This window comes from Meira miltonrushii (genome assembly GCF_003144205.1).
Source record: "Meira miltonrushii strain MCA 3882 unplaced genomic scaffold FA14scaffold_1, whole genome shotgun sequence".
NCBI classification, from domain to species: Eukaryota; Fungi; Basidiomycota; class Exobasidiomycetes; order Exobasidiales; family Brachybasidiaceae; genus Meira; species Meira miltonrushii.
This window is the reverse complement of record NW_020289943.1, coordinates 1,505,131-1,529,037: the sequence shown is the minus strand read 5'-3', so window position 1 is coordinate 1,529,037 and position 23,907 is coordinate 1,505,131. Positions and strand designations below refer to the sequence as shown.

Below are 23,907 nucleotides of genomic sequence, written 5' to 3'. Positions count from 1 at the left end.
TCATTCTTTTATTTTTCAGCAAATATTATTCATTCTCCCGTTTACGTCTACAAGTTCGCTGCGTTCTCTTGTCTAGTGCTTTCTACTGGATTAGGATAATTCTGCTGTATTACGCTCATCACAGTTTCACCCACCACATCGTCAGCGTCTCTTCGGTCTTTTCCTTCACGTCTGAAATGATTCAAACGTTCCAAGAATTCCCAAAGTTTACCGGAAGGAGAAGCTCTTCCTTTGTTTGTATCATAGGTAGGGGCATAATCTGGACTTAAGGCGATCAATGGAATCGGTTTAGCGCCTGATGATTTCTTCCTCCTCACAATTCCAAGTTCTTCATATCGAGCGATTGCTTGTGATAAAGTTTGAGCGCTAACTGCTTCCAAGTAACTCAATTCACCTTGAGCGTACATCGTTTTACCGAACAATTGAGCTTGCTTTTCGAATGCTTTTGCTGCAAACCAATGAATATCGCTATTCTTACTTTGATTTTCGTTTGGCGGTTGAGCAAGCAAAAGAAGAGAACATGCTGCTAACCAATAACCTTCAATGAAAGGCCAAATCATGAACAGATAAGTATCAAAATCACGTCTTCCAACATCCCTTTGCTTTTGTGATAATCCAATCATTCCGTCATCGTTGATCTTTAATACATCATCTGCAACCATCTCGCGTATTATCTTGTCAACATTGTTCTGTAGAGAATCGGTACCAAAGACGAATTCGTTGCGTAGAATGTGTGAGATATATCCACATTCTTCCGTTAGGGTTTCCTTGCTCATGAGTTGTTGACTCGATCCTCCATCTTGTTTGATTTTGATGTACAGGGAAGCGGATAGCAGGCATTCAGATACAAAGATGTGCATGACTTGATTACGATAGAAGCTCAACTCGAATCGTTTCTCAGGAATATATGTTGGTTCCATGACATCCGTTTGAACTTCAACCAAATCTTTCATTACCGCAAGCGTACGCTCAACAACATCAACAGTTTTCATTTGTCCGAAATCAGCAACCCCGAATCCACGCTTTTCGATCGCACTTCGTAACCATTCAACTCGTTTGACCAATTCCATTTTGCCTACACCTCTACCACGCAAGGTCAGCATCACCGTTCCGACCAAAGCTGCCGGCATCACAACACCCGCTTGATTGATATCTGCTAAAACACGGTAGCCCAATGCCCGCAAGAGGAGCACTTTATGGTGATTGTTATTCTGGAGGTCCAATGCGACCTTTGATCCATCTTTGGGAGAAGGTGCTTCACGTCTTTTTATCTGTTCGTCAATGAATCCACGTAATGACCAAGGTGTTTTGAAGCGGACATCGATTCGACCCATTTGCAGTGAAAGTAGAGACCCACTTCCGCTCAAAAGACCCAGTAGTGACTCGGCTTCCTTTGGCTTACCAAGCAATTCACTGATGAACGTCTCGGCTTCAACGACGTCATCATACTGTATACTGACGGGGCAAATGTAGACATCCTCTACTCTCTTGTTGACCAGAGTGTCAACGACGTATTTGAGAATGCCCAATTTAGGTGGTAAAAGCTTTCCCGTTCTTGATCGTGTTCCTTCAATGAAACATTCCAAATTCTTTCCTTTGCTTAGAAGTTGTTCGATATATTCTTTGATGACGGCAGGGTATAATTCATCGCCAGAAAATGTTCTACGAATAAAGAAAGCGCCTCCTCCTCGAAGAATATTTCCAACGACGGGTAAATCAAGATTTTCACCAGCAATGATGTGCGGCAAAGAAAGACCCAAACGGAAAATGAGCCATGAGAATGTCAAATAATCGATATGACTCTTGTGACAAGGCAAGAAGAAAATTGAATACTTTTTCTCTGCACAAAATGCGGCAACTCTTCGAAGTTCTAGCACTTGTGGGACACTGATATGTATACCTTGATGATACATTCGGACCAAGACATTGTTAATCGTTGCTGCAAACACTTTGATGAAAGCCATCGAATCCAATCGGGCTACGCTTACTTCTGCCATTCCACGAGCGACATCATTGAGTTGAGCTTCGATTTCTCGTTGTTTCCTCCGTTTAAGGGATTCGATCTTGTTTTGCTCTTTTTGACGTTCAGATTCAGAGAGAGATCCTTGTGCTGGCGGTAGTGTGGAGATAAGATGTGCAACTCTCCTCTCTGCAAGTGCTCTGACACGCAATCGTACTTGATCGCTATTCAAGATATCCCGAATGGCTGCTTCTGATTGACCTGGATACAAGATTGGAGCACCGATATAATTATTATATCCACGCCATCCTGAACCTTGACCGTAAGCCCAAACTTGTTGTAAAAAAGCCAAAGGATCTTCGCGAAAGTGAGCTTTATACGCTGCCACCACGTTTAATTCACTTGATGATCCATTATTCTCGAATCCGTTATGATTCTTGATTGCTTGTCTTGTCTTTTCTGCTAATGCTTTTTTGCCTGCATTCGTCGGTCCGCCCAAGTCACCAACTTGTGCAATGAATGGTTCCGCCTCATTTGTTGGTGATGACGATGAGCCATCACCTTTGTTCCCGTTGGCCATGTTTGATGGATCCGACAGGATGTATGGCTGGAAGAGTGAACGTGGTATCAAGTGGATACTTCTTTCATGCTCGCCATTCACGCTAAATCTTTATTGTTTGTGGGGACATTTGATTAAACTGTTTCTTATTAATGAATATTGAAAGGCTTCAAGCTTAATTCTCAGGCACGGCGGGCACGTGTAAATTGTCGTGTTTGAAATCTTTGGCTTTGGGTGGGAATAAAGTCGTATGAATAATCATTCTGCTTCATAACGATCAAAACCTGTCTTCGAAGAGACAATTTCAGACGCAATGCGATATTGGGAATCACAAGAAGAGGAAGAAAGGAAAGCACTCGAAGCTTGTGTGAATTGTGGTGAGAAAGGTCACGATAAGAAATCATGTCCACACGAATTGGTGAGTAAGCAAATGTGTGGAGAATGACAGGAAGAGTGTGTTGCTAACAAATGCACTTTCTCAATAGTGTTTGGCATGTGGTGCATTGGATCAACACTCTACACGAGAATGTAGACAAGGTGTGAATTGTTTTCGTTGTGGTGGGAGAGGGCATAAGTCAGCAGAATGCACGCAACCCAGAAGAACATCTGGAGGAGGCGGAAGGAGGAACGGTTGGGCAAACGAATGCAAAAATTGTGGAAGTGTGAATCATGCAGAAACAGTTTGTCCAACTTTATTCAGAATATATTGGTATAACGATCAAGAGTCTCATGAACAGGCAAGGCTCGATAAATGGAAAGAGTATGGCGCTTCAAAAGCTCTTGGAAAGAGGAAGATTACCTCAAAACGCAAATATAGAGACGAATATGATTATAGAAGCAGCAGCGATTCATCATCATCATCAGAAGAAGAAGGAGAGGATGATAGGATATCCGGTTTGGTGAAGGAGGGTCCGCCAAACGATTGGGATCCTGCACAGAAATGGTGTTATAATTGCGCAGGAAGAGGACATTGGGGTGATGACTGTCCGGTTCCACGATGCAACCCTTTGCGAGCGACTGGAGATCCAAGTATTTATTCGGATCTACTGGCAAACAGCGGTCCTTTTGGCGGTCGATATGCGAATAGCAGACGAGAAATGCGCAGGCAGACTGAGGACCAAAATTTAGTGTCTATCGTAGAAGATCATAGCGGAAGCTTTGATCGCGATAGGCATCACAATCGATTTGATGCATTAGACGAAAATGACCTCTTCACCCGCCGTCCAAAGCCTGAAACTTCACAAAAAACATATGGAGGTCGATTCAGCCGAAAGAACAGAGATAGAAAGTCTGATTTGCAAGATCGAATTTCAGACGCTCCAAGTTTACCAAGTAAAAAATTTCGCAAAAGGGAGAAAAAAGCGAATAAGAAGATGAAACAAAAGAAATAGGTTTCGAATCGCATCTAAATATTGTACCATACCCACTGCAATCATCTTTGTAAAATCATGCATTTTTAATCTATTATACAAGTAAGCCCCATCTGGCCGAAGCCGAAACGATTAGACCAACGCCAGCCAACATACTGGCATAAGTCACAAAGGCGAATCCAAAAGTAGGAAGTCCAGTTGTCCAAAGTGAGGTGAAAAGGGTATGCAAAGCGATCAAAAAAGTCAAAGTTGTGATTGTTAAATGAAGAGGTGGAAAGATTGGTGGAAAATGTTGTCCGCTGAATGGACCTTGTGCTATGGTAACAGAGGCTGACATGAGTAAAGTTGATCCAAGATTCCATAAATAGCCATCAATACGCCAAAGCGTACATAGAACGATCGGAATCGACGTCAACGGCTGTCCAAAAGTTGCTTCCAATTCAACTCTTGAACGTGCTTTGTTTAAAGCATCCATCTCTACGTCCAACTTTTCTCTCAATGCGCCCAATTCTTCTGCCTCATCATCCGGTGCATCGCTTCGAGGAATACTGAAACCACTCTCTTCCGCTGCTGTGAGTACCCTTCGTCTCGCTTCGAGTAGCTTTGCTCCTGGTGACAATGTATCTACACCACTTGCTACACCGGTAGAAACTTCTTGGTTCGCAGATGAAGTTGGTTTCGACTCGCCACGAACAGTTGCTGCTGAATCACTATAGTCGGCGCCAGTATCGGAATCAGACATTTGTAGCCTGTGTTGTTGTAAAGCAGACTCTCGTAATTTACCATCTTGCGGTGGAACATAAGCTTCTACATCGTTGGTAATCTCTTCTTCAAAATCGACCTCATACAAAGCTAACCTGTCAAACCATTGCCAAGATGTTACCAAAAATTCAGTAGACGCCCATCCAATAGCTACCCAAACAGCAATCGTAAATCGTGGATCATACCAATGTAAAGTCCATTTGTGCGAACGATGCTGTAAATCTTGGGGGTCATGAAAAAGATCTCTGTCCAGCGTGGGTATACGTAAAAGGCCGGCAAAGATTAATGAATTTCCCAATAAGACGCTGAACAAGCGCAAGAATTCCAAAAGAGTTGTTTTGAGTAAGAGAAAGAAAAAAGTTGCCAATCCATTGGCCAAAGTACCAGAACCTAATTGCGAAATTTGCGCCAATCGACTGACAACCTCAATCGTTTTCCAAATAGCAGGCCGTAGTGCATATGCTGCTGACCAACAAACCACACCTAATCCAAATGCTGCCAGACTTACACGATCTGTCAATAGTCCACCGCACATCTTACGTTCTTCCTTTCGATCTTGTGGCCTTTGGTGAATATGACAAGGTGCATGCCAGGCCAACATGACCGTTGCTAGTAGCAATGCAATGTGTTGCGGTTCTCCCGAACCCCCTTTACAGTCTCTCCTTTTACGCCATCATGTGGCCTCCTTTATTTCTTCCTTACCAAGTCTCCTTTATCTTATCCCTAAGCTCCTTAATTTGATATTTATCACTCTCGTTCTTACGCTCTTTAAAAGATATATAAAGCCTTTACTTTTCTCTTTCTCTCATAATGAATATCATCCATTCTCTTATATATCTATTTGACTGGTTCGAACTATCTCAACGCAAAAAATGCATGGCAATAGAGACATCACATGAGACCAAACCAGTCGCTGATAGGTTGGATGTGAATCTAGTAAAACGTGTGATAAACCTGACGTATTACTTGCACCATCATCGTCTTCATCTTCTTCTTCATCGTCATATGAGTTGTGCTGAATGCTCAAATTAGACGAATTTGATGGAATCCTCTTTCCACTTCCTCTAGTCTGTCTGCCAAGTAATGCGTCCGTCTCTCTTGCTTTTGACGACGTTGATGGTGCAAAAGATGTCATCATACCATTTGCGACGAAAGAGTTGGTGGTATGTGATCTTGTTAAAAGTGTTGTTCCACAAAACAGTATTGACAGGCTATAAAAATAATCTTTCCCTCCCTTGTTATTAGCATTAGCTTGCTTTTGCGTGGGGAGTCAATCGATAAAAACCTTCAAACACAGCCCTGCGCTACGCCGCCCCCGGTCCACCATAAATCCGTGCGAACAAAATCCGGACTTTATCCGAGCCCCGATTACATGTTTGGAAGATCAAGCATTCTTGGAAGAGAACGACCACATTCCCACAATTCACACAATATGTCAAAGCATCAGTACGAACATCTATTGCCTCATAGCTGGACAACACAAGTGACAGCCTGGTTAGCCGAAGATACACCTTCGTTCGATTGGGGCGGCTTTGTGGTAGGAGATGGTGAACGAACAGCACATTTAAATGCAAAAGCATCTGGTATCCTTGCTGGTGTTCCATTCTTCAATGAAGTTTTCAAACAATTGGAATGCACTGTTCAATGGCATTATGAAGAAGGACAATATATCGACGTCAAAAAACAAGGTGGAGAAAAGGCAAAAGTGGTTGTGGCAACTGTGAAAGGATCTGTAAGGAAGCTGCTATTGGGAGAGAGAGTTGCTTTGAACACATTGGCAAGATGTTCGGGTATCGCTACCGCTTCTGCAGCTTTCTTGGACAAGGCAAGAAAAACTGGCTACAAAGGTATCGTTGCAGGTACACGAAAGACAACACCGGGTATGTAGGAGCGGGTATGATTTTGGAATCGAATGCGATTGCTGACACATCCTAAATTCTCCCTATTTTAGGCTTCCGATTGGTAGAAAAGTACGGCATGTTGGTCGGAGGAGTTGACATGCACCGAAATGATCTTAGCAGCATGGTAATGTTGAAGGATAATCACATTTGGGCAACAGGTGAGTTCTGTCTCTTGATTTATATGTTCAACTTTAGCTGACTCATTAATCTCGTTTCCCTTTTCACAGGCTCCATCACAAATGCTATCGAAAAAGCACGATCTGTGTGTGGCTTCTCCCAAAAGATTGACGTCGAAGTTCAATCAGAAGAAGAGGCAAGAGAGGCTATCCTGGCAGGAGCAGATGTGATCATGTTGGACAACATGAATGGCGATAAGCTGATCGAATGCGCAAGAAAGTTGAAACAGGATCTTCATGTTTCCTCTACCTCAGCAGGCAAGGATGCCAAAACATTCTTGATCGAGAGCAGCGGTGGTATTGATTTGGACAATGTCGGTGGTGGAGGTCATGTCGATAATGGTGAGTGCTTCGCAGGATTTCCGAATTGACATGTAGCTGACTCTTCTTCCTTACACCTCGCAGCCATCGATATCATCAGCACCAGTTCTATTCATCAATCCACGAAGCATGTTGACTTTTCTCTGAAGATCGATCCATCCTCATAAACAAGTGTAAAGCAGCGATCAAATTTTGTATATTACAGTAGTACAAGTTTTGCCTCATCTAATCTTGCGAATACAATCTCGTTGTTCATGCTTCTGGTCCTTCTCCACCTGGGATGAGCTGGGTGAAAGAAATGAGAAAGGGTGTCAGCATCTTCCCTAAATCTTCTTCGAACTCATTGCGGTACCTACCATGCAAATGTTATTCCCATTTAAAAGTGTCTGTGATAGCTTTGTCTTTTTGCGTCCTTCAGCAGTTGTCTCGCTGTGAAGTTGAGAGAAGAGAGATCGGTGTAAGCCCTTTGAGTTAAGGTATAGTATGCATGTGAGATTAACTTACTATTCTGTAACATCCTCTAGTACCATATCTGTTGCAAGGAGTGCAAAAACGTATCAGCAGACTGAAGCAAAGATTATTACAAGAGTTCCATCTCTTACTCACTGACGAAATCATCAAAACCTAATAGTGTTCCTGTGAATTCCCGATTACTCTTCATCACCACCCAAATATTCGATCCAATACATTTATCGATCAATTCTAGCGGTAAGATTTGCGATGCGGCCGCATGACCTGCGGCTGTTGGCTGTCCGGTTACTTGCGACATCGTGTGATGATCAGGATGTGATTCTTCTTAAGCTTTCCGGAAGAATAGGAGATTGCCGATGGATGAAGAATGATAATCTTTGGGTATCTGTTGTGATGAACGCGTTTAAGCCGACAAGAACTTCTCAAATTAATCCGTCAGCTTGACCGCCTTAGGGATTATTTAAGCGGTAGTGCGACAGACAGACAGACAGACAGACAGACAGTAACTTTTAGCCTTGTGTGCCGAGTCTAATTTAGACGCCTGGTCGACAGCGTGCAGCATAATTCACAGCTCTGGTGCGAAGGCACGGCATTGTCAGGCAACTTTTGTCTAAATTTAAGGTAATCTCTTCCTTTTCTTCCACTCGCTCCTGACAAGTCGTCCCTGTGTATTCAACAGCTTCTCTTTTGGTCACAGGCACTCTCTACATACCATCCTGCTAGAAGCAAGTCCTCTCATACGGCCTCATCACTTTTGGAGTCCTTCTCACCACATACACCTTGTTCGAGAGTCAACATTGCGGGGTAGGAAGAACGAAGTCCCACTAAACCACTTCAACATGGACGGAATAGCGGAGAAACCACTCTTGGATCAACTTGATAAACTACCAAAGATACGGCAATTTGATGCATTCCCTAAAACACAAGCAAGCTACACACAAAGATCAGCAAAGGGTGGAATAGTGACAATCTTTGTCGCTTTGGGTCTGTTGATCTTAGCATGGAATGAAGCAAGAGATTACCTTTATGGTGCACAGAGATATGAGTTTCAAGTTGACAATCATGTCTTTAGTGGTATGCAAATCAACTTGGATATGACTGTAGCTATGCAATGTCATTATCTAACAGTCGACGTGCGAGATGCCGTTGGAGACCGATTGCATCTATCGGATATCGATCTACAAAAAGATGGAACTACTTTCGAAATTGGCCATGCAGGTCGCTTGGATTCACTTCCTGATCGAAAGAATACACATGTAGGAAAGACAATCTCAGCTTCCAAGAAGAAACAGAAAGCAAGCTGGGGTCGAGATGCCAGACCTGAACAACAGAAACACTTCAAAAAGACTGCACATGTGGTAGAAGATGGACCGGCATGCAGAATCTATGGATCAATAGGAGCAAAACGGGTCACAGGAAATCTACATGTCACCACACTTGGTCACGGATACTTTAGCTGGGAACATACCGATCACAAATTGATGAACCTTTCACATGTCATTCACGAACTCAGTTTTGGACCTTATTTCCCGCATATCGCTCAACCTTTAGATTCAAGCGTTGAAATTTCAAACGAACATTTTGCAGTTTTTGAATATTTCGTCAATGTGATTCCAACTTCCTTTTTGGATAAATGGGGACGTAAATTGGAAACGAATCAATATAGTGTAACTGATTATACCCGTGTGGTTACACATGGTCAAGGTGTTCCGGGTATCTTTATCAAATACGATATGGAACCTTTGACGATGACAATTCATGAACGAACGACAACTCTACTTCACTTCCTTGTTCGTTTAGCCGGTATCTTGGGAGGTGTTTGGGTTTGTGCTGGCTTTGGATACAGAATCGGTGATCGAATGATCAAGTTGGTCGGAAAGATGCGCGAAGAAGGTGATCCATCTTATGAAGATTATGCAAAGAGTTACAGTACCAGCTATGCAACCTCTCGACCGGCTGCCAATTTTGCTCAACGTGCAACAGGCGCAAGCGGTTGGTATGGTAATGGAGGCACACATAGACATACCGAATCAGTCCAGCAGCGTATCTTCTCTGAAGAGGGTCGGGCGCCATGGTAAATGTTATGCACAATACCGCATCTTCTATGCTCAAAAGTTTTAATCATCTCAAAAGTACATAAACACTTTTTATCCTTACAAATTCTCATTGTACTCATAAATCTCAATCCTATGGTATTGTCATGTGAAGCAATAAAAAAGTGTGAATAGTGTAGACATAGAAAGTCTACATCACAAACGAATCTAGAAAAAGAAATACAGGCAACGAGCACATAATAGACAAGCCAAAAGAACACACCTTATTCGTCCTCTGTTGCATGATAACCGGCACGACGCATTGCGCCCAAAGTTTGACGTGCTTGTGAAAGTTCTTTTTCCAATGTAAGAATTTGAACTTGTTGTTCCATCTCTTTCGTTTTAAATTCATGAACGTGCATTTGAGAATAATCAATTTCTTCTTGATCACGTTGAAATTGTTTTTCAGTGATTGCTTTAACAAGTTTGACGAGTGATCGACATGCATCAGTCACAGCTTTTGCTGCAAGTTCAAGACGGTCTTGTGACTTTGACATGAATTCACTCTTCACTCTACTTGCAGCGATCAATTGTGCGGTTGATGCAGATACTTCATTTGATGCAACGATCAATTGCTCCAAATTGTGTGTTCCCATAATGACACCATCTGCAGCTTCAATCAGAATCGTTGTACTGAATGCAACAGCACGAGCAGCACTGATCAAACCTTCTGTCCAACGATTGTTCTTCTTGTAGAACTGTTGCGTGGTAGATGATCCTCTTCCCTTAGCAACAATTTCTTGTTGTGCTTCAGTTGCAGCTTTGATTAATCCTCCAATTGCTCGTGTGATAATCAAAGCAGCTTCCAAGATGGAGTCGTGAACTTGCAAATTGACAGCACTGAATCTTGACGTATCCTTTGGACGGGACATCAAAGCTTGCAACTTCTTCACAGCGTTCTCGATGGCCAAAGCTGCACTGCTCATCTCTCGTTCGACAATATCACCAATATCACCATTTGCATGAGCCAAGACATTCTTGCTTGATTTCAATAGTGTCTCAACGATATCACCAATATTGCGCAATGCTTGAGAGGCTTCCATATTTTGACGAGCAACAACGTCTCTTCTTTGTCCGGGAGCAACGGATGCGAGACGGAAAGATTGCAAGGAGCTGAAAAGACGGATCAAAGCATCACCAGAAGAGCGTCCAGTGGAGATAATCTTGTCCACAGCATCATCATTTTCGGCTAGTCTCGTGACTCCCTTTGTGCTTAACAGGACATCAACAATTGCTTGGGAGACTACATTTGCCTTCTTGATCACTTCAACATGCTCTCCGCCGGCTTCTTGTGTGAGGAAAAGGCTGAAAGTGGTTGCAAAGTCACTAACAGAGTTTGTACTCTTCTCCACCATTGTGAGAACATATTCTGGTGTTGCATTTGCATTTCCTTGGGCGGAAGGAGCTTCGAGTTCGTACAAAGCATCATCGACAGCTTCAACACATGATTGCAAGATCGAATCAATGATCGCGTTGAGTTTCTTGGAGTTGTCCAAGATGAGGGTGTCAATTTGTGCATTCAAAGCATCGTCAACATCACCCTTGTTCAATTGCATATCAGTCATTTGCTTAATGGTTGAGTCCATTCCTTCTTGCATGATGGCAATCTCGGCATCCTTTTCATCACGCAGGTGAGCCAATTCGGCATTCTTTGCATCCAATTGTCTTGCCAAATCGTCAGCACCATTTCGTTTGCCGCGCAACTCTTCTTCCAACTCGGCAATTTGACGATTGAGTGTAGCAAGCATACCTGAAACTTCTGAACTCTTTGACCTAGTTGCATCTTCCGCTCTTTCGTTTGCGAACATCAAATCACGCTTCAATCTGTCCAGTTCTTCCTTTTGACTTGCCTTGATTCTGTCCAAGTCAAATCGTGCTCGATCTCTTTCGCGAATCATGTCTGCCAATTCAAGGTTCTTTGCCTTCACATCGCGCTCCATACGTTCCATCTTATCAATGGCCTCCTGTGCGCTTCCGGCTTTAAGTTGCATTTGTTTGTACTTTTGCAACATATCCAAATGCTCGGTACGGAGTTGACTGTACAATTTGGCCAATGCTTCGTACTTGTTTCGCCATAGGGTTACTTGATCTTGCAATTGCTTGATCAAGTCATCCTTACTTGCCAATTGGGCATTGACATTTTGACCAATATTTGCCAGCTCCATCTCCAATGCTTTGACACGATTATCGTATTGCTGTAGAAGCAATTGATCACGCTCATACTGTCCTCGCATAGCCAGCATTTCTTGTTCCAATTGTGCTGTCCTTCCTCCGATGGCCTGATTCATCTGTTCACGCAATAAAGCATCACGTTCAGCTTTCTCTCTTTCAGCTTGCAAGCGTTGCTGTTCTTCCAAATCCCTTTGTTGTTGGGCTGCCAATTCTGCTTGTCTGCGTTTCTCTGCATCTTCACTGTCACGTAAAGCCTTTTGTCGATCTTCGTACTCTTTCAACATCCTTGCTTGCTCATCGATCTCTGCTTGAGATGGTCCCGATGGAGGAGGCGTGGCTGGCTTGCGTGGAGGTAGTTCAGGTCCATCGGGCGAGTCAAAGAGGTTTGGTGGATCGTGATTGAGTTTGGGAACATTGATGAGATTGGTGAGGTATTTCAAATTAGCACATTCGTAGTAGAATCTGCGTAGACCGTAATGTTGTGTGTTGTAGCGACCTCTCAATGGCTCCAAAGCGTCCATGGCATCTGTCCTTCTATGCATCGCGCGCAACATGGATGTCAAGAATTTGTAGATACCATAACTCTCCTTGACGAGCGGGACTAGGGAGGAGATACGACATTCATTGTTTGCTGAACCGCGGAAGTGGGCAAAGACCAGCTTTTGGAATTGATCAATCTGATCTTGCAGGTTCATCAAATCCATAATAGTCTCGTAACCTTCATCTGGGTTGTCAATGTTTTTGAGTGAGATATATTCCTCGTATTCGAACAATCCGTTAAACTCTTTATGATGACGATGGAAGCGAAGCTTGGACAAGATGAAGTTGACGTATGCTCTGATCAAAGGTGCATAGCCACGCATGCTGTCTGATCCGACTGTTCTAGCACAAGTTTCAAACCAACCTGATTGACCTTGAGCATCTCGCAATACGATCGGATGTCCTTCCTGTAAGACTTTGTGTGCCAAGATCAGAGCTTTGAATGTTTGAACTTCGTCGTTCAAGATTGGTTGAACACGTAATCCATTCCAAAATGAACTTGAAGAATGATAATCCCATGTATACACGATGCATTTTCTTACATGTTTTTGTTTTGGAGAAGTTTCGTCTGGATTTGTAGCCTTTTTAATATTAAGTGTAAGTTCACTTTCTGCTTTTTCTTTGTCTACTGGCCTTGTAGGCAAATGCATATCACCACCATCGCCGCCACCAAAGCGAGGCCTAAAAAGAAGGGGAGAGTTGTGTCAGTCATTTGATGCTTGTCCCGGTCATATTCTCCACTTACATTTTTGTTTATATGTCAATCCCTCTTTTGCCAGCGAGCAAGATTAGGTGATTGGATGAGAGGTGTGATGTACTGTTTGTTGTGGTACTCAATAGCCAATGAGAGATGGCAATATCAATAGTGCACTTGACTTCCAGATTATGATAAGTTGGAAGTTTGAAGCAGGAACGAGAGAGAAGCTCAGGTCTTGAGTGGCAGGATGCCTTTTCTCTTACACACGGCAGCCCATTGTCCGTGCATTGGATGCTTGCGCTGCGTTGCGCGTGGTGGCAGTGTGAGACAGATAGGGTACAGTCAAGCAATGCATTTATTCGATCGGCGGCTCAAATCAAACACGGCTTTTGGCCCAGCGCAGCGCAAGGCAAGGCAGTGCTATAGACAAGATGATCTTCTATTAACAAGCCATTTTTATGGTACAGGGTATGTAATGGTAATATTGTACAAGGGATGAACTATCACATTCTTCAATACTTTACTCCAACTGAGCATTATGTCGCCATTTACGATATCTTTCAGCTTCACTTTCTTTTCCCATCATTCCAGCCGCAAGTTCTGCTCCCCAAAGCGTCTTTTGGTATAATTGCTGTTCTTCACTTGTGTCTTTTGCATCCTTGCCTTCTTTTGCACGTTTGTTCATTTTGGAGTAGAGAGCCTTTCGAACAATATCAAATTCGAATATACCTTCAATCGGCTGATTGCTCAGTAAACGACAAAAACCCAACATGACCCTTTGCTGATGTGCTTCCATATTGTTGGAATCGGGTAATGCTAGAAATGTACATAGAGCTTGAATTGCTTCTTTCAATGCTGTCTTGTGCTCGTCCTTGAGATAAAATGGCGATGATGATATGCCATTTGCTGCACTCCTTATCGCATCCAAACGTTCTGTCACCTCTTTCTGATCGGATTTCCCTTCATCTGCTTGCATTAGATAGTGGATGACCAATGCTGGAAATCGTTCATCTGCAAGTGTGATTCGAAGGAATGTCTTGATTATACTTGGCTCGAAGAATGCTGAAGATAGAATGTTTGGATTATCATCTCGAGTCTTATCACCATCTGCTGTCATTCCTTCTGCCTTAAAAGAATTAGATGATAGTAGAGAAGGTGCGGGAGAGTGCCCCCCCCCACTTTGACTTACTCTCCTCCACGGTTGACTGTGTGGATGCACCGCGGAAGGATGATTGCATAAAGTGTTGCAGATGGGGCACTTCAACAGTCTTTGAGGAAATAGCGGGAACACCATCTAAGTACGTCGACGAGAAGAAGAAGCAACATTACACCGATCGGTGACCGATGATGAATTGATTATCATTCAGGGTGCATAGCATTCCCCCGAGAAGAGGTGAAGCATAGATTATTCAATACCATCACCATCTACTCAGCACCTCAGCCAACTATCCAAGATGTCTATGACATACAACGAAAATGAACCTAAACCGGTTTCAAAACCATTTCCAGATATTCCTGAATCAGTCTTTGCACAATTTTCAATGAAAGGAAAAGTTGCAATCGTAACGGGAGCAGGAGCAGGATTAGGACTTGCTGCCGTAGAATCATTAGCAGAAGCAGGTGCAAATATTGCATTATGGTATAATTCAAACGAAGAAACAATCGCAACTGCAAAAAGTGTTGCAGAAAAGTATAATGTTAAAACTAAAGCTTACAAAATTCAAGTTCAAAATCAAGATTTAGTAAACAAAGGTGTAGAAGAAGTTATCAAAGACTTTGATGGTCGATTGGATGTAATGATCGCAAATGCAGGTGCTGCAAAATCGGGGGGCATTATTGAACAATCAATCGAAGATTGGAAGAGACAAGTTGATATCAATTATTACGGTGTGGTGTACTGTGCAAAAGCTGCAGGCCATCAATTCAAGAAACAAGGCTCAGGTAACCTCATCATCACTTCTTCCATCTCGGCTCATATCGTAAACGTTCCTATCGATCAACCTTGCTATAACTCAACAAAAGCTGCCGTTACAATGTTGGGTAAATGTTTGGCTCGTGAATGGAGAGATTTTGCAAGAGTCAATATCGTCAGTCCTGGATACTTTAAAACAAACCTTGGAGCTTCTGATCGTGCTGAATCCGAGGCATACCGTATGAGCGTAATGGGCAGACAAGGTCACGTAAAGGAAATCAAAGGACTGTTCCTCTACCTCGCCTCAAACGCTTCCACTTACGTCACCGGATCTGACTTTATCATCGATGGTGGATACACTCTCCCATAAACTCCCAGAAACAATCTGTACAAATGAGAAAAATACAATTTTGAATTATACTACACTAGAGTACAACAGCATGTCTTTTTAGAAAGCACTTGTAGTTCTGATCGATTCAAGCTTTTTGTTCATTTCTGCAGGCGTGCGTTCGAATTCTTCCGCGATCGCCCTTTGTCGAACGAGTGGTAAAGTAGCAAACAATTCGCACAAATCTCCATCGATCACTGATTTGACCGGGGTATAAGATCCTCTGAAAGACATATGTTCCCTTCCTAAAAGGTTAAGAATCTGTTCCTTTCTCATTAGAATTTCCAGCGATGTCATCATCTCCATATCCTCCTTACTACTAAATGGCACCAAACATCCAACCGTGCCTCCTAAGCATGTATAAATGATCACCGGTCGACCGCCTGCAACGAGTGAAGTTTTGTGGATGCTTATTACAATATCGCCAAGATGGAAATGAGCTTCAAGGGTAAGTTTGTGCGGTGCTCCTTGTAAGTATGGTTTCTCATGCATCACCGTAAGTCCAGTCGTATCTTCATCGACCGATTTACTGACCTCACCATCGATTCGATTGACAAAGATGTTACCGAATTTGTCCCCAGCGCAAACAGTATCGTAGTCCAGCATGGCCAAAGCGGTCGTCCATCTTGGCAGCGTATCATCTGCAAAGATTAACAATCGATTCTCAATCGGCTTGTACGTTACAAAGAATGTCGATTCTTGTACGTCTCCAACCACGATTCGACCTGCTTGAGTAGAAATTGCAGTAATGTTTGTCGGGAACGATTTATTTTCACATTTACGCAATAGCTTCTTTCGACCCATGTCATACACCCTCAATGCCTTGCCTATTCCGGCCACCAATCGTCCGCCGAACGGTTGTACGACGCTCGGAATATCGTCCACTTCCGTCTTGTGGATGAGAGTCAGTGATTTGCCCTCACTTTCCAAAGCGTAGACGCTGAGGTAATTCTTTGTCGAAGATCTTGGTCGCACAGTTGCACCTACAGAGCTACCAATGATCAGATAAGGCGAGCTTTCATGATAGCCATTCATTGCGGCGCCATTACCGTTTGTCATAGCCGATCCATTCTGAGCTAAAGGATCGTTTGCAAACGAAGCCAGGCATAGACAAGTTGCTGCCTCGTTGTTCTCCAGCTGTAGCGTATGGATGGGCTTATCGGCTTGACGGATGTCCACAATTTGAACGGAGCTACTCCAATTTCCAGCCTCAGCACGAACGGGACCAAATTCTGCTGGCGATAGGTTGAGCACACCCTGATCTTTCGGCTTCAAATCGCGACCCAATTCAGCCAATCGTTTCTCCTTTTCCCATTCTGACATCACCCGATGATCAGCACCAGCAATAAAGACTAAGTTTACATCATCTGGATGAGATGCAATTCGTCGAGGCGTATTGGTCAACGCGAATTTATCCGTCTTGAACTTTTGTCCGAGCACAGGAATCGTAAAGATGCGTAAATTGCCAGCACTGATTCCGATCAATCCTTCCGGACACAATTCAGCACTGAACGTCCAAGCATGATCCAAGCTATCGAATAACAAAGGCGTAAAGTGGGTACGTTGTTGGAACGTGTAAGAGAGCCAGCTTCTAGTACTCAATGCGAGCACTGCTGTCTCATTGCCTTGCATTCTAACACGGATCAGACGAACCGGCTTGGCGCCCAAGAAACGTAATCTTGTATCGGTCAACTGACCTGAGATTGGATCGAGCACAGTGCGCAACAAGACACCATTCGTCAAACCAATATTGACAAACATTGTCGGATGATTTGGATCGATTGACATATCGTTCATCTCTGCGACACAGATGCTATTAGGAGGCGCGGTCAGAGCTTGAATGGAAACGGAAGCGAGGGTGTTGTCCGGGTCCAATGAAATGATACGAACTGTCTGATCTTGACATCCGACGGCAAGGTAAGGCGTTCTCTGTCTTCCTTCTGGCACTTCTCCCAAACTCATCGTTAGCACAGATGAACCGACTGCTTTCCTATCTTGATATTCATTCAATTGACCGTCCATATCTAATTCAAAATATACGAGCTCGTTACTGGGCTCCAAAGCCACGACAACCTGTCTGGAATTAGTGGCAGCTTGGACAATCCTACTCTGTTCGCCATTTGATGTTTCAGGAGCTGTCCATTCTGTGACTTGCTTGTCCGCTAAGATATGACGTATTCCATCTGGATGAACTTGTAGAAGCGCATCATCGCCTAATTGTTGTACTGCCAATGTCGGTGCAGATGTTAGCAAGCCACTATCGCTCACTTCTTCAATCGATTCTCCAATCGATAAGACTAAAGTACCATTGACGAATGAAAGAATGATGTACGAATCGTGTTCGTCGTTCGCACGCAACTTAGTCGTCCAGACTGATTTGGGCACTCCCGGTAATTCACTACTGACAGCCTCTTGAACATCAAGACCATGCTGCAACATCTTTAGATGACTCCTTGGACCGCGACCTGATGCTGTGAATATCTGTGGTGTATCGCTTGCTAACGGATTGAGAAGTTTAGCGTCTAACAAAGGATCCAAAGCGTCATTCTCATCTGTCAACAAAAGGTTCTCCAGCGGCCTTGGCGTGAATGTTGGACAAGCAGGTGGCGTTTCTGTCATGCCCAACCGAGGATAGTCGGACGATGCATATTCCGGGAAGTCGTCATCATCGCCTAGCTTCTGGAAGGAGTAAAGCGAAGAATTACCAGATTCTGCCGCAACGTACAAGAATCCCGCACGAAGAATACACAGATTCGTCGCAAGAGGAACAGTGTCGAAGTACTTGATCTTTAGAGATTGCATTTCTTCACCTTCATGATCAATCGTCACCTTGAACAAATCTCCATTTTCATTTTGCAGTAGGAAGAAAAATGCTGTTTTCATACGATGGCAGACGCTTGCGACTATGATATTGCCTCTCCTCTCTGATGCTCGCTCGACAGGATTGAGCCTTCGCGGGATGGGTATCCTGTGATCCTCGCCGACATTGTGTTTGTATGTAATGTAATCTTCTGAGCAGACCAAAACTCCACTTGGTCCTTCCCATCTTTCTGTGTTTTGATTGTATCCACCCGGCACTTGCACTAGATGGTTGGAAAGCATATCCACAGGCGAAGACCATCTCCTGACGACATGATTCAGTCCCAAATCCAGCTCGTAATACGTCAAGAGCTTCTCTGTACGTTCGAAGGCCTCTCCTGACGGATCCCGATCTGCTTCGTCATAGTCCACCTCTAGTGTCGCAAACAAAGGGTTCTCATATCCTACATCAACACCCACAATTGCATGTATGATCGCATTAGGTCTATGTGCCTCCAAAGGACTGGATATTGTTAGGTTTGCCTCTGCGTCTCTGTTCAAGATGTATACCAACTTTGACTTTTCCACTGCTCCGATCATCGTTGCTCTTCCCTTTGGATCAGTTGCCAAGTACTGTCCTGCAACCACCCTCCTGGCGCCTGACCTTCCAAATGTCTCTTGATGAACTACACGAAATGCATTTTGTTTGACAACATATTCGGCAATTGTGATCCTACCTGAATCCGAGCCGATGATCAAGTAATCCTGTGTACCACCTGTCAATCGAAAGCTTGCCAGACTCCTCACTGTTCCGAATGCATCTTGCTCCAAGACTGTATACTGCTTTCCCGTATTCGTGTCGGGTCGTATAAGTTCCAGTCTCGTGCCTGCCTTGCATACCACAATCTCTTGCTGTCTTGTTCCACTAAATTGTCCAACAACAGCCGCTGTTATATTGGATGGCGGCACAAGTGTGATATTGTATAAATGCATCCTTTCCCCCTAAATCTAGCTAAAGATTCTTCTTTTTTGATTGAAAGAAGATGGATGCTCTTGGATGGTAGAGAAGAAGAATACATTTCCATACATTTACACGTTCATTTCGGAAATATGCATTGGCCTAACCATAGCGCGCCTCTGCACGTGTATAGCACTCTCAATTGGAAGAGTCATTGGTTCACCATTTCAATTCTTACATCTATATAAAACACTCTAAAGTTACAATGATATTCTCTATGCCACCTGCTGCTGACGTCTTGTTCGTCTCATGAGCCATGATGATCCCATTTGGGTATTTGGAATGATTCGACTGAATGCTGATGAAACAGATGATTGTCGTTCCAGTTGATTTTCTTGTGCTACTTCTTCCCTTGCATCGTTGATTTCAGGTAAATCATTGGATGGGATAATTTGACGCCTTGCTTGAATGTAATACCTCGCATTGATTACTAAGCCTGCAAGTATGATCCCGATCCATAAGCCCAATTCGGAAGCATATATTCCAGCAGCAATACGATCTGCTGGTGATTTGATCGTGACGGCCAACAATGAAGTCAAATCTCCGGCCGCATCCAAAGCTACAAATGCCCAAGCAATTCCACGAACGGTCTTGTGAAGATAAATGTCATAGTAGTGCCGCAAAACGCCAAATGACAATCCCAAGGCAGCCAAGATGGCCATTGCCAAGATCGTCCTTTGCTTATCCTTTTCCGATGTATCACCATATCTGAATCCAAACACAAAAGCACATTGAATAGCCGCAAAAAAGGCTGCCAAAACGGACAAAGTGCATACACACTTTTTGATTGACCATTTATGATCATAAAACATAACTTGTGCCCATGTCAAAAGACTTAAGCTTGTTAATATTTCTGCTTGTACCTGAAGTGCGATCGGTTGTTTGCTTAGAATGTTATGTATTCCTAAAGGCAGCCCTGCCAATGACCATGCGATCATCATACTTGGCTGTGAACCATCTCCGGTCTTTCGTTTCCAATTTATGTATATTTGAGGGATTAGTTGTATGGACCAGAACACGGCTCCCAAAGTGGATAACACGTCAATCCCTACATCTTTGCTTGTCATCATGTATTGTTGATGACTGCTCACTGTATGACTGGCATTGATCGATGGTGTGCTTACTTGCATACATTCGATGATTGATTGTTATCCTTCTCATACGCTAACGGTTTGCGAACACTGGTCGTACGCCTCAGAATTTGTGTTTTCCTCCACTTTCCCCTTCGGCCGTAAAGATCTTCTTGCTCTCATTCCTGTACGGCTTCTGCAAATGTTCACACATCGGAAATTCGGTTGTGCCGTACGTTATAAAAGCTGATCAGGTTGCAACCCTTCTTGTTTCCATTCCATCATCAACAAATACAAAACAAATCTTCGTTGTAATCATGTCTTCTTATCAATTTTGGCAATTGCCCGCTCAAGATCAACGTAAAGATGAAAGTTCACTTTCTTTGCAAACATCCAATCAAATTCCCAAGCCTGGTCCAACGGAAGTCTTACTTCGTGTAAAAGCAGTTTCACTTAATTATCGTGATTTGATCATCGCTCGTAATATGTATCCACTTGCACTCAAGAAGGACGAGCTCATTCCTGCTTCTGATGGTGCTGGTGAAATCGTAAGTGTTGGTGAGCAAGTACACAAATTCAAAAAAGGTGACCGTGCTGCTGCAAACTTTAATATCGCTCAAACTCGTGGTGCAACTTGTACACTTGCTGAAACAGGATATGCACTCGGAGGACCAATCCATGGTATGCTCTCGCAATATGTCGTCTTACCCGCACAAGCATTGGTACATATTCCTCAACATCTTTCATTTGAGGAAGCTGCCACTTTACCTTGTGCTGGCGTAACTGCTTGGAACGGTTTGTTTGGTTTGACTGATGCTCCAGTTTTACCCGGTTCAACCGTTCTTGCAGAAGGTACAGGAGGTGTTTCAGTTTTTGCCGCTCAATTTGCCATTGCAGCAGGAGCAAAGGCAATCATCACTTCTTCATCCGATGAAAAGTTAAACAAAGTACGTTCTCAATTCACAAAAGAACAACAACAACGTTTATTTACAATCAATTACAAGAAAACACCTGAATGGGATCAAGAAGTTAAAAAAGTTTCAGGTGAAGAAGGTGTTTCGCACATTATTGAAGTTGGAGGTGCGGGTACATTGGAAAAAGCACATGCTGTTATCAAACGTGGAGGTGTGATTGCAAATATTGGTTTTATTGCTCAAGGTGAAACGCCAAATATTCCTTTGTTGAACTTGGGTAGCGGTTCAATTTATCGTGGTATTTTGGTAGGAAGTGTTGAACAATTTGAAGCGATGAACAGATCTATTGACACATTCCAAATCAAGCCGATCGTCGATAAAGTATTCTCATTCAAAGATGCTCCACAAGCATATGCACATCAATGGTCACAAGCCCATGTTGGTAAAGTTGTGATCAAGGTTGATTAAATGTGATCACATGTGAATGTAGTTCGTAATTGAAATATAATCTTCTTTGTGATTAACGCCCTGACATTCTCCGCCACTGTGGCTACGCGTGTTCAGTTCAGCCCAGCCGGCCTCAACGCGTGGGAGCAATTTACACGGTTTACGACGCGACGCGTAGATTGATGTTTTAAAGTTTAGCAGTTCTCCACTCTCCCTAGAAGTGAATGTTGATTACAGTATTGTGCATGAAAGAAGAAACGGATGCAAAAGACATTCTTTTGTCATTATCATTATCATCATTATAAATTATACTTATACCCTTTATCAATCATGGTATCAAATACACGTAAACCACCGCTAAGGCAACCTTTACGATCACATTTTCGTACTCAAAAAGCTGGTGGGACAGGTCAATTGAATAGCATCAAGGAAACAACAAAGGTATCCAAAGGAAAAGCAAAGGAAGAATCAATCACAACCATAAATGAAGAACCACAAAGACCATCCACACCACCTCCACGCACAAAACCATCTACACAGGGATCTTGTTCTTCTTCCATAAGTGATCCGCCCGGTGCTTTCTTCACGCCTAGAACGCCTCCTCGTACACCTAAACCCAGATCGAGAACATCCACTTTACCTGATGTGGCATTATTGGATCCGGTTCAACGATCTCCAATTTCAGTCAGAACAGATCCGGATAATGGAAAGTTGTTCTTGCTATTGCCCAGTAGTCCCAGCAGCAAGATTGTTAGTACACCGCCATCCCGAAGATTGTTCGCTGATGAACTTTCATCCGAAGAAAGAGTTGCATCCACCTCCAAGTCAAATGAAGAACTACAGCCTGCTCTCAAAAGAGCAAAGAGAAGCTTTCCTGAGCCAGAAGAGGAAGAGTACTTGAATCCGTTCATAGGTGGATTTTACGCAAGTCCACGAACAGAACGAACGACACAAGCATCATTTATCAATCCATCCACTTCTTCCGATATCCAGCTAAGTGCGAGCAAAAGTCTACCTTTTCCCGCTCATCACGCTACGCTTATAGCATTACATTCTGCGGTAGAGTATGCCTTGGTCGTGCATTTAGCATCAGTCGGAACGGCAGGATCCACGATTGAAAATGATTCAAAATCAATCGCAATTCCACATTTAATTTCATTTTCCGTTTTACGTCCTTTGGTTGAACGTAGTTCAGGTAGAAAGTTTAGTAAAAATGAATTGGCTAGACTTTTATGGATTTGGGGCGCTGCACCTGCGAATGAGACGAACTCAACAGCAGTTTCTCAAATTCAGAAAAATAATATCGGATTCACAATCTCAAAGGCACGCATACGTTCTTTGGATTGGATGTTGGGAATTCGAATTTCTGCAAATGCTACTACGAACAGGGAAGTGAATTTGATCGCACTTTGGAATAATGGCGGAGAAGATCGAAAACGGATCGTGCGTGAACGAATGATGGATTGGTGTTTGAGATGTTTATCTACTTGGCGAACACAACAACAGGGTGGTGGTTCGGAAGATACATTGCACGGTTTGGGAATCTTGCCTGACGCACCACCGCCATCAAAGGCTTCTGAACCTGCACAGCCCGCAGACGGAGAAGTAGTAGCAGAGTGGGATGCTGGTTTCCCGCTCGATCGAATCGCTCCAATCCCATTGGCGCAAATGCCATCGTTGGAAGTGAACAGTATACCCTCTTCGCCTTCCCTAGGAACGTCCTCCCCTAAATCACCACGCAAGACCCGATTGGACTTGGTCCGAGAAGCACATCAAACGGTCATTGCACAAAACGAAGAAAAGCTAGGACGAAAGTTGACATTAAAAGAACGTATACGTGCAAAAGAACAGGCGAATGCAGTAGCCGGACAAAAACGATCAAGAGATGATGAAAATGACAGCCCGCTCTCCTCCTCAAGCTTTTCCACTTCTGCTTCTTCTGCAGCTGCATGTGCACGACAAAAAGCATCTCTTTCAAGACTGCAAGATGTGGCTGAATCGGTTTATATGTTGTTCGTTTCAACTTCCGGGTCTGGTTCTGGATCTACTAGATTCTCTCCTCATCCATTACAAGATGTAATCAAAGCAATCACAAATGCAAGTAAACAGGCAATGGGATTCAATGAAGCAAAGGCTGCCTTGCATCAACTCAGCTCAATCGCACCGGGTTTCATCGAAGTGGAAAGGATAGGCATGCGGGATTGGGTAAAATTTGTCGGCAATTCGGAACCCAATCGAACCACTTTGGCTTCCGTACGTCAATCAATCAAAACAGAGATGGAAAGGAGATATTCATAGCGCTTTTTATACTTGTACCTATATCTCTCAATTTATATC

General features: G+C 43.4%; 13 protein-coding genes across 13 annotated transcripts; 6 read left to right on the top strand and 7 right to left on the bottom strand.

Annotated features, from left to right (window-relative positions):
* Window positions 1-4: 4 nt before the first annotated feature.
* FA14DRAFT_159300 (acyltransferase) lies at window positions 5-2,616 on the bottom strand. The gene has a single exon (XM_025498147.1). It carries the CDS (start codon window positions 2,538-2,540, stop codon window positions 48-50), a length of 2,493 nt encoding a protein of 830 aa, XP_025357403.1. The 5' UTR covers window positions 2,541-2,616; the 3' UTR covers window positions 5-47.
* Window positions 2,617-2,832: 216 nt separating this feature from the next.
* FA14DRAFT_152511 (uncharacterized protein) lies at window positions 2,833-3,910 on the top strand (the record flags this gene model as incomplete). The annotated part of the gene is made up of 2 exons (XM_025497536.1): window positions 2,833-2,937; window positions 3,005-3,910. The coding sequence occupies 2 exons, from the start codon at window positions 2,833-2,835 to the stop codon at window positions 3,908-3,910; spliced, it is 1,011 nt and encodes a 336-aa protein (XP_025357402.1).
* Window positions 3,911-3,922: 12 nt separating this feature from the next.
* FA14DRAFT_169987 (uncharacterized protein) lies at window positions 3,923-5,351 on the bottom strand. Its single transcript, XM_025500251.1, has one exon. The coding sequence runs from the start codon at window positions 5,250-5,252 to the stop codon at window positions 3,984-3,986; it is 1,269 nt and encodes a 422-aa protein (XP_025357401.1). The 5' UTR covers window positions 5,253-5,351; the 3' UTR covers window positions 3,923-3,983.
* Window positions 5,352-6,083: 732 nt separating this feature from the next.
* On the top strand, window positions 6,084-7,216 carry FA14DRAFT_117958 (putative BNA6-nicotinate-nucleotide diphosphorylase; the record flags this gene model as incomplete). Its single annotated transcript, XM_025496263.1, has 4 exons — window positions 6,084-6,531; window positions 6,603-6,710; window positions 6,780-7,070; window positions 7,134-7,216. The coding sequence occupies 4 exons, from the start codon at window positions 6,084-6,086 to the stop codon at window positions 7,214-7,216; spliced, it is 930 nt and encodes a 309-aa protein (XP_025357400.1).
* An 85-nt stretch (window positions 7,217-7,301) lies between these two features.
* On the bottom strand, window positions 7,302-7,818 carry FA14DRAFT_119882 (like-Sm ribonucleo protein; the record flags this gene model as incomplete). Its single annotated transcript, XM_025496378.1, has 4 exons — window positions 7,302-7,334; window positions 7,406-7,478; window positions 7,554-7,581; window positions 7,656-7,818. 4 exons carry the CDS (start codon window positions 7,816-7,818, stop codon window positions 7,302-7,304), a joined length of 297 nt encoding a protein of 98 aa, XP_025357399.1.
* A 216-nt stretch (window positions 7,819-8,034) lies between these two features.
* On the top strand, window positions 8,035-9,734 carry FA14DRAFT_159297 (DUF1692-domain-containing protein). The gene has a single exon (XM_025498146.1). The coding sequence runs from the start codon at window positions 8,360-8,362 to the stop codon at window positions 9,596-9,598; it is 1,239 nt and encodes a 412-aa protein (XP_025357398.1). The 5' UTR covers window positions 8,035-8,359; the 3' UTR covers window positions 9,599-9,734.
* FA14DRAFT_141118 (ANTH-domain-containing protein) lies at window positions 9,670-13,228 on the bottom strand. Its single transcript, XM_025497121.1, has 2 exons — window positions 13,071-13,228; window positions 9,670-13,006 (listed from the first exon to the last, which is right to left on the bottom strand). Coding segments are annotated over exons 1-2 (3,171 nt in total). The 5' UTR covers window positions 13,073-13,228; the 3' UTR covers window positions 9,670-9,837.
* Window positions 13,229-13,451: 223 nt separating this feature from the next.
* FA14DRAFT_169982 (uncharacterized protein) lies at window positions 13,452-14,156 on the bottom strand. The gene has a single exon (XM_025500250.1). The coding sequence runs from the start codon at window positions 14,137-14,139 to the stop codon at window positions 13,543-13,545; it is 597 nt and encodes a 198-aa protein (XP_025357396.1). The 5' UTR covers window positions 14,140-14,156; the 3' UTR covers window positions 13,452-13,542.
* A 293-nt stretch (window positions 14,157-14,449) lies between these two features.
* Window positions 14,450-15,409, top strand: FA14DRAFT_159296 (NAD(P)-binding protein). Its single transcript, XM_025498145.1, has one exon. It carries the CDS (start codon window positions 14,477-14,479, stop codon window positions 15,302-15,304), a length of 828 nt encoding a protein of 275 aa, XP_025357395.1. The 5' UTR covers window positions 14,450-14,476; the 3' UTR covers window positions 15,305-15,409.
* FA14DRAFT_9804 (putative splicing factor 3B subunit 3) lies at window positions 15,344-19,178 on the bottom strand. The gene has a single exon (XM_025503142.1). The coding sequence runs from the start codon at window positions 19,112-19,114 to the stop codon at window positions 15,383-15,385; it is 3,732 nt and encodes a 1,243-aa protein (XP_025357394.1). The 5' UTR covers window positions 19,115-19,178; the 3' UTR covers window positions 15,344-15,382.
* A 120-nt stretch (window positions 19,179-19,298) lies between these two features.
* FA14DRAFT_159295 (uncharacterized protein) lies at window positions 19,299-20,243 on the bottom strand. Its single transcript, XM_025498144.1, has one exon. The coding sequence runs from the start codon at window positions 20,204-20,206 to the stop codon at window positions 19,355-19,357; it is 852 nt and encodes a 283-aa protein (XP_025357393.1). The 5' UTR covers window positions 20,207-20,243; the 3' UTR covers window positions 19,299-19,354.
* Window positions 20,244-20,395: 152 nt separating this feature from the next.
* Window positions 20,396-21,656, top strand: FA14DRAFT_9799 (putative alcohol dehydrogenase). The gene has a single exon (XM_025503141.1). It carries the CDS (start codon window positions 20,527-20,529, stop codon window positions 21,589-21,591), a length of 1,065 nt encoding a protein of 354 aa, XP_025357392.1. The 5' UTR covers window positions 20,396-20,526; the 3' UTR covers window positions 21,592-21,656.
* A 212-nt stretch (window positions 21,657-21,868) lies between these two features.
* Window positions 21,869-23,904, top strand: FA14DRAFT_169978 (uncharacterized protein). Its single transcript, XM_025500249.1, has one exon. It carries the CDS (start codon window positions 21,901-21,903, stop codon window positions 23,866-23,868), a length of 1,968 nt encoding a protein of 655 aa, XP_025357391.1. The 5' UTR covers window positions 21,869-21,900; the 3' UTR covers window positions 23,869-23,904.
* Window positions 23,905-23,907: the final 3 nt, after the last annotated feature.

Bases quoted from the DNA above. Each gene is read 5' to 3' on its own strand.
- FA14DRAFT_169987 (XM_025500251.1), bottom strand. From the start codon at position 5,252: ATGTTGGCCTGGCATGCACCTTGTCATATTCACCAAAGGCCACAAGAT.
- FA14DRAFT_159300 (XM_025498147.1), bottom strand. From the start codon at position 2,540: ATGGCCAACGGGAACAAAGGTGATGGCTCATCGTCATCACCAACAAAT.
- FA14DRAFT_9799 (XM_025503141.1), top strand. From the start codon at position 20,527: ATGTCTTCTTATCAATTTTGGCAATTGCCCGCTCAAGATCAACGTAAA.
- FA14DRAFT_169982 (XM_025500250.1), bottom strand. From the start codon at position 14,139: ATGACAGCAGATGGTGATAAGACTCGAGATGATAATCCAAACATTCTA.
- FA14DRAFT_159296 (XM_025498145.1), top strand. From the start codon at position 14,477: ATGTCTATGACATACAACGAAAATGAACCTAAACCGGTTTCAAAACCA.
- FA14DRAFT_169978 (XM_025500249.1), top strand. From the start codon at position 21,901: ATGGTATCAAATACACGTAAACCACCGCTAAGGCAACCTTTACGATCA.
- FA14DRAFT_9804 (XM_025503142.1), bottom strand. From the start codon at position 19,114: ATGCATTTATACAATATCACACTTGTGCCGCCATCCAATATAACAGCG.
- FA14DRAFT_159295 (XM_025498144.1), bottom strand. From the start codon at position 20,206: ATGACAAGCAAAGATGTAGGGATTGACGTGTTATCCACTTTGGGAGCC.
- FA14DRAFT_159297 (XM_025498146.1), top strand. From the start codon at position 8,360: ATGGACGGAATAGCGGAGAAACCACTCTTGGATCAACTTGATAAACTA.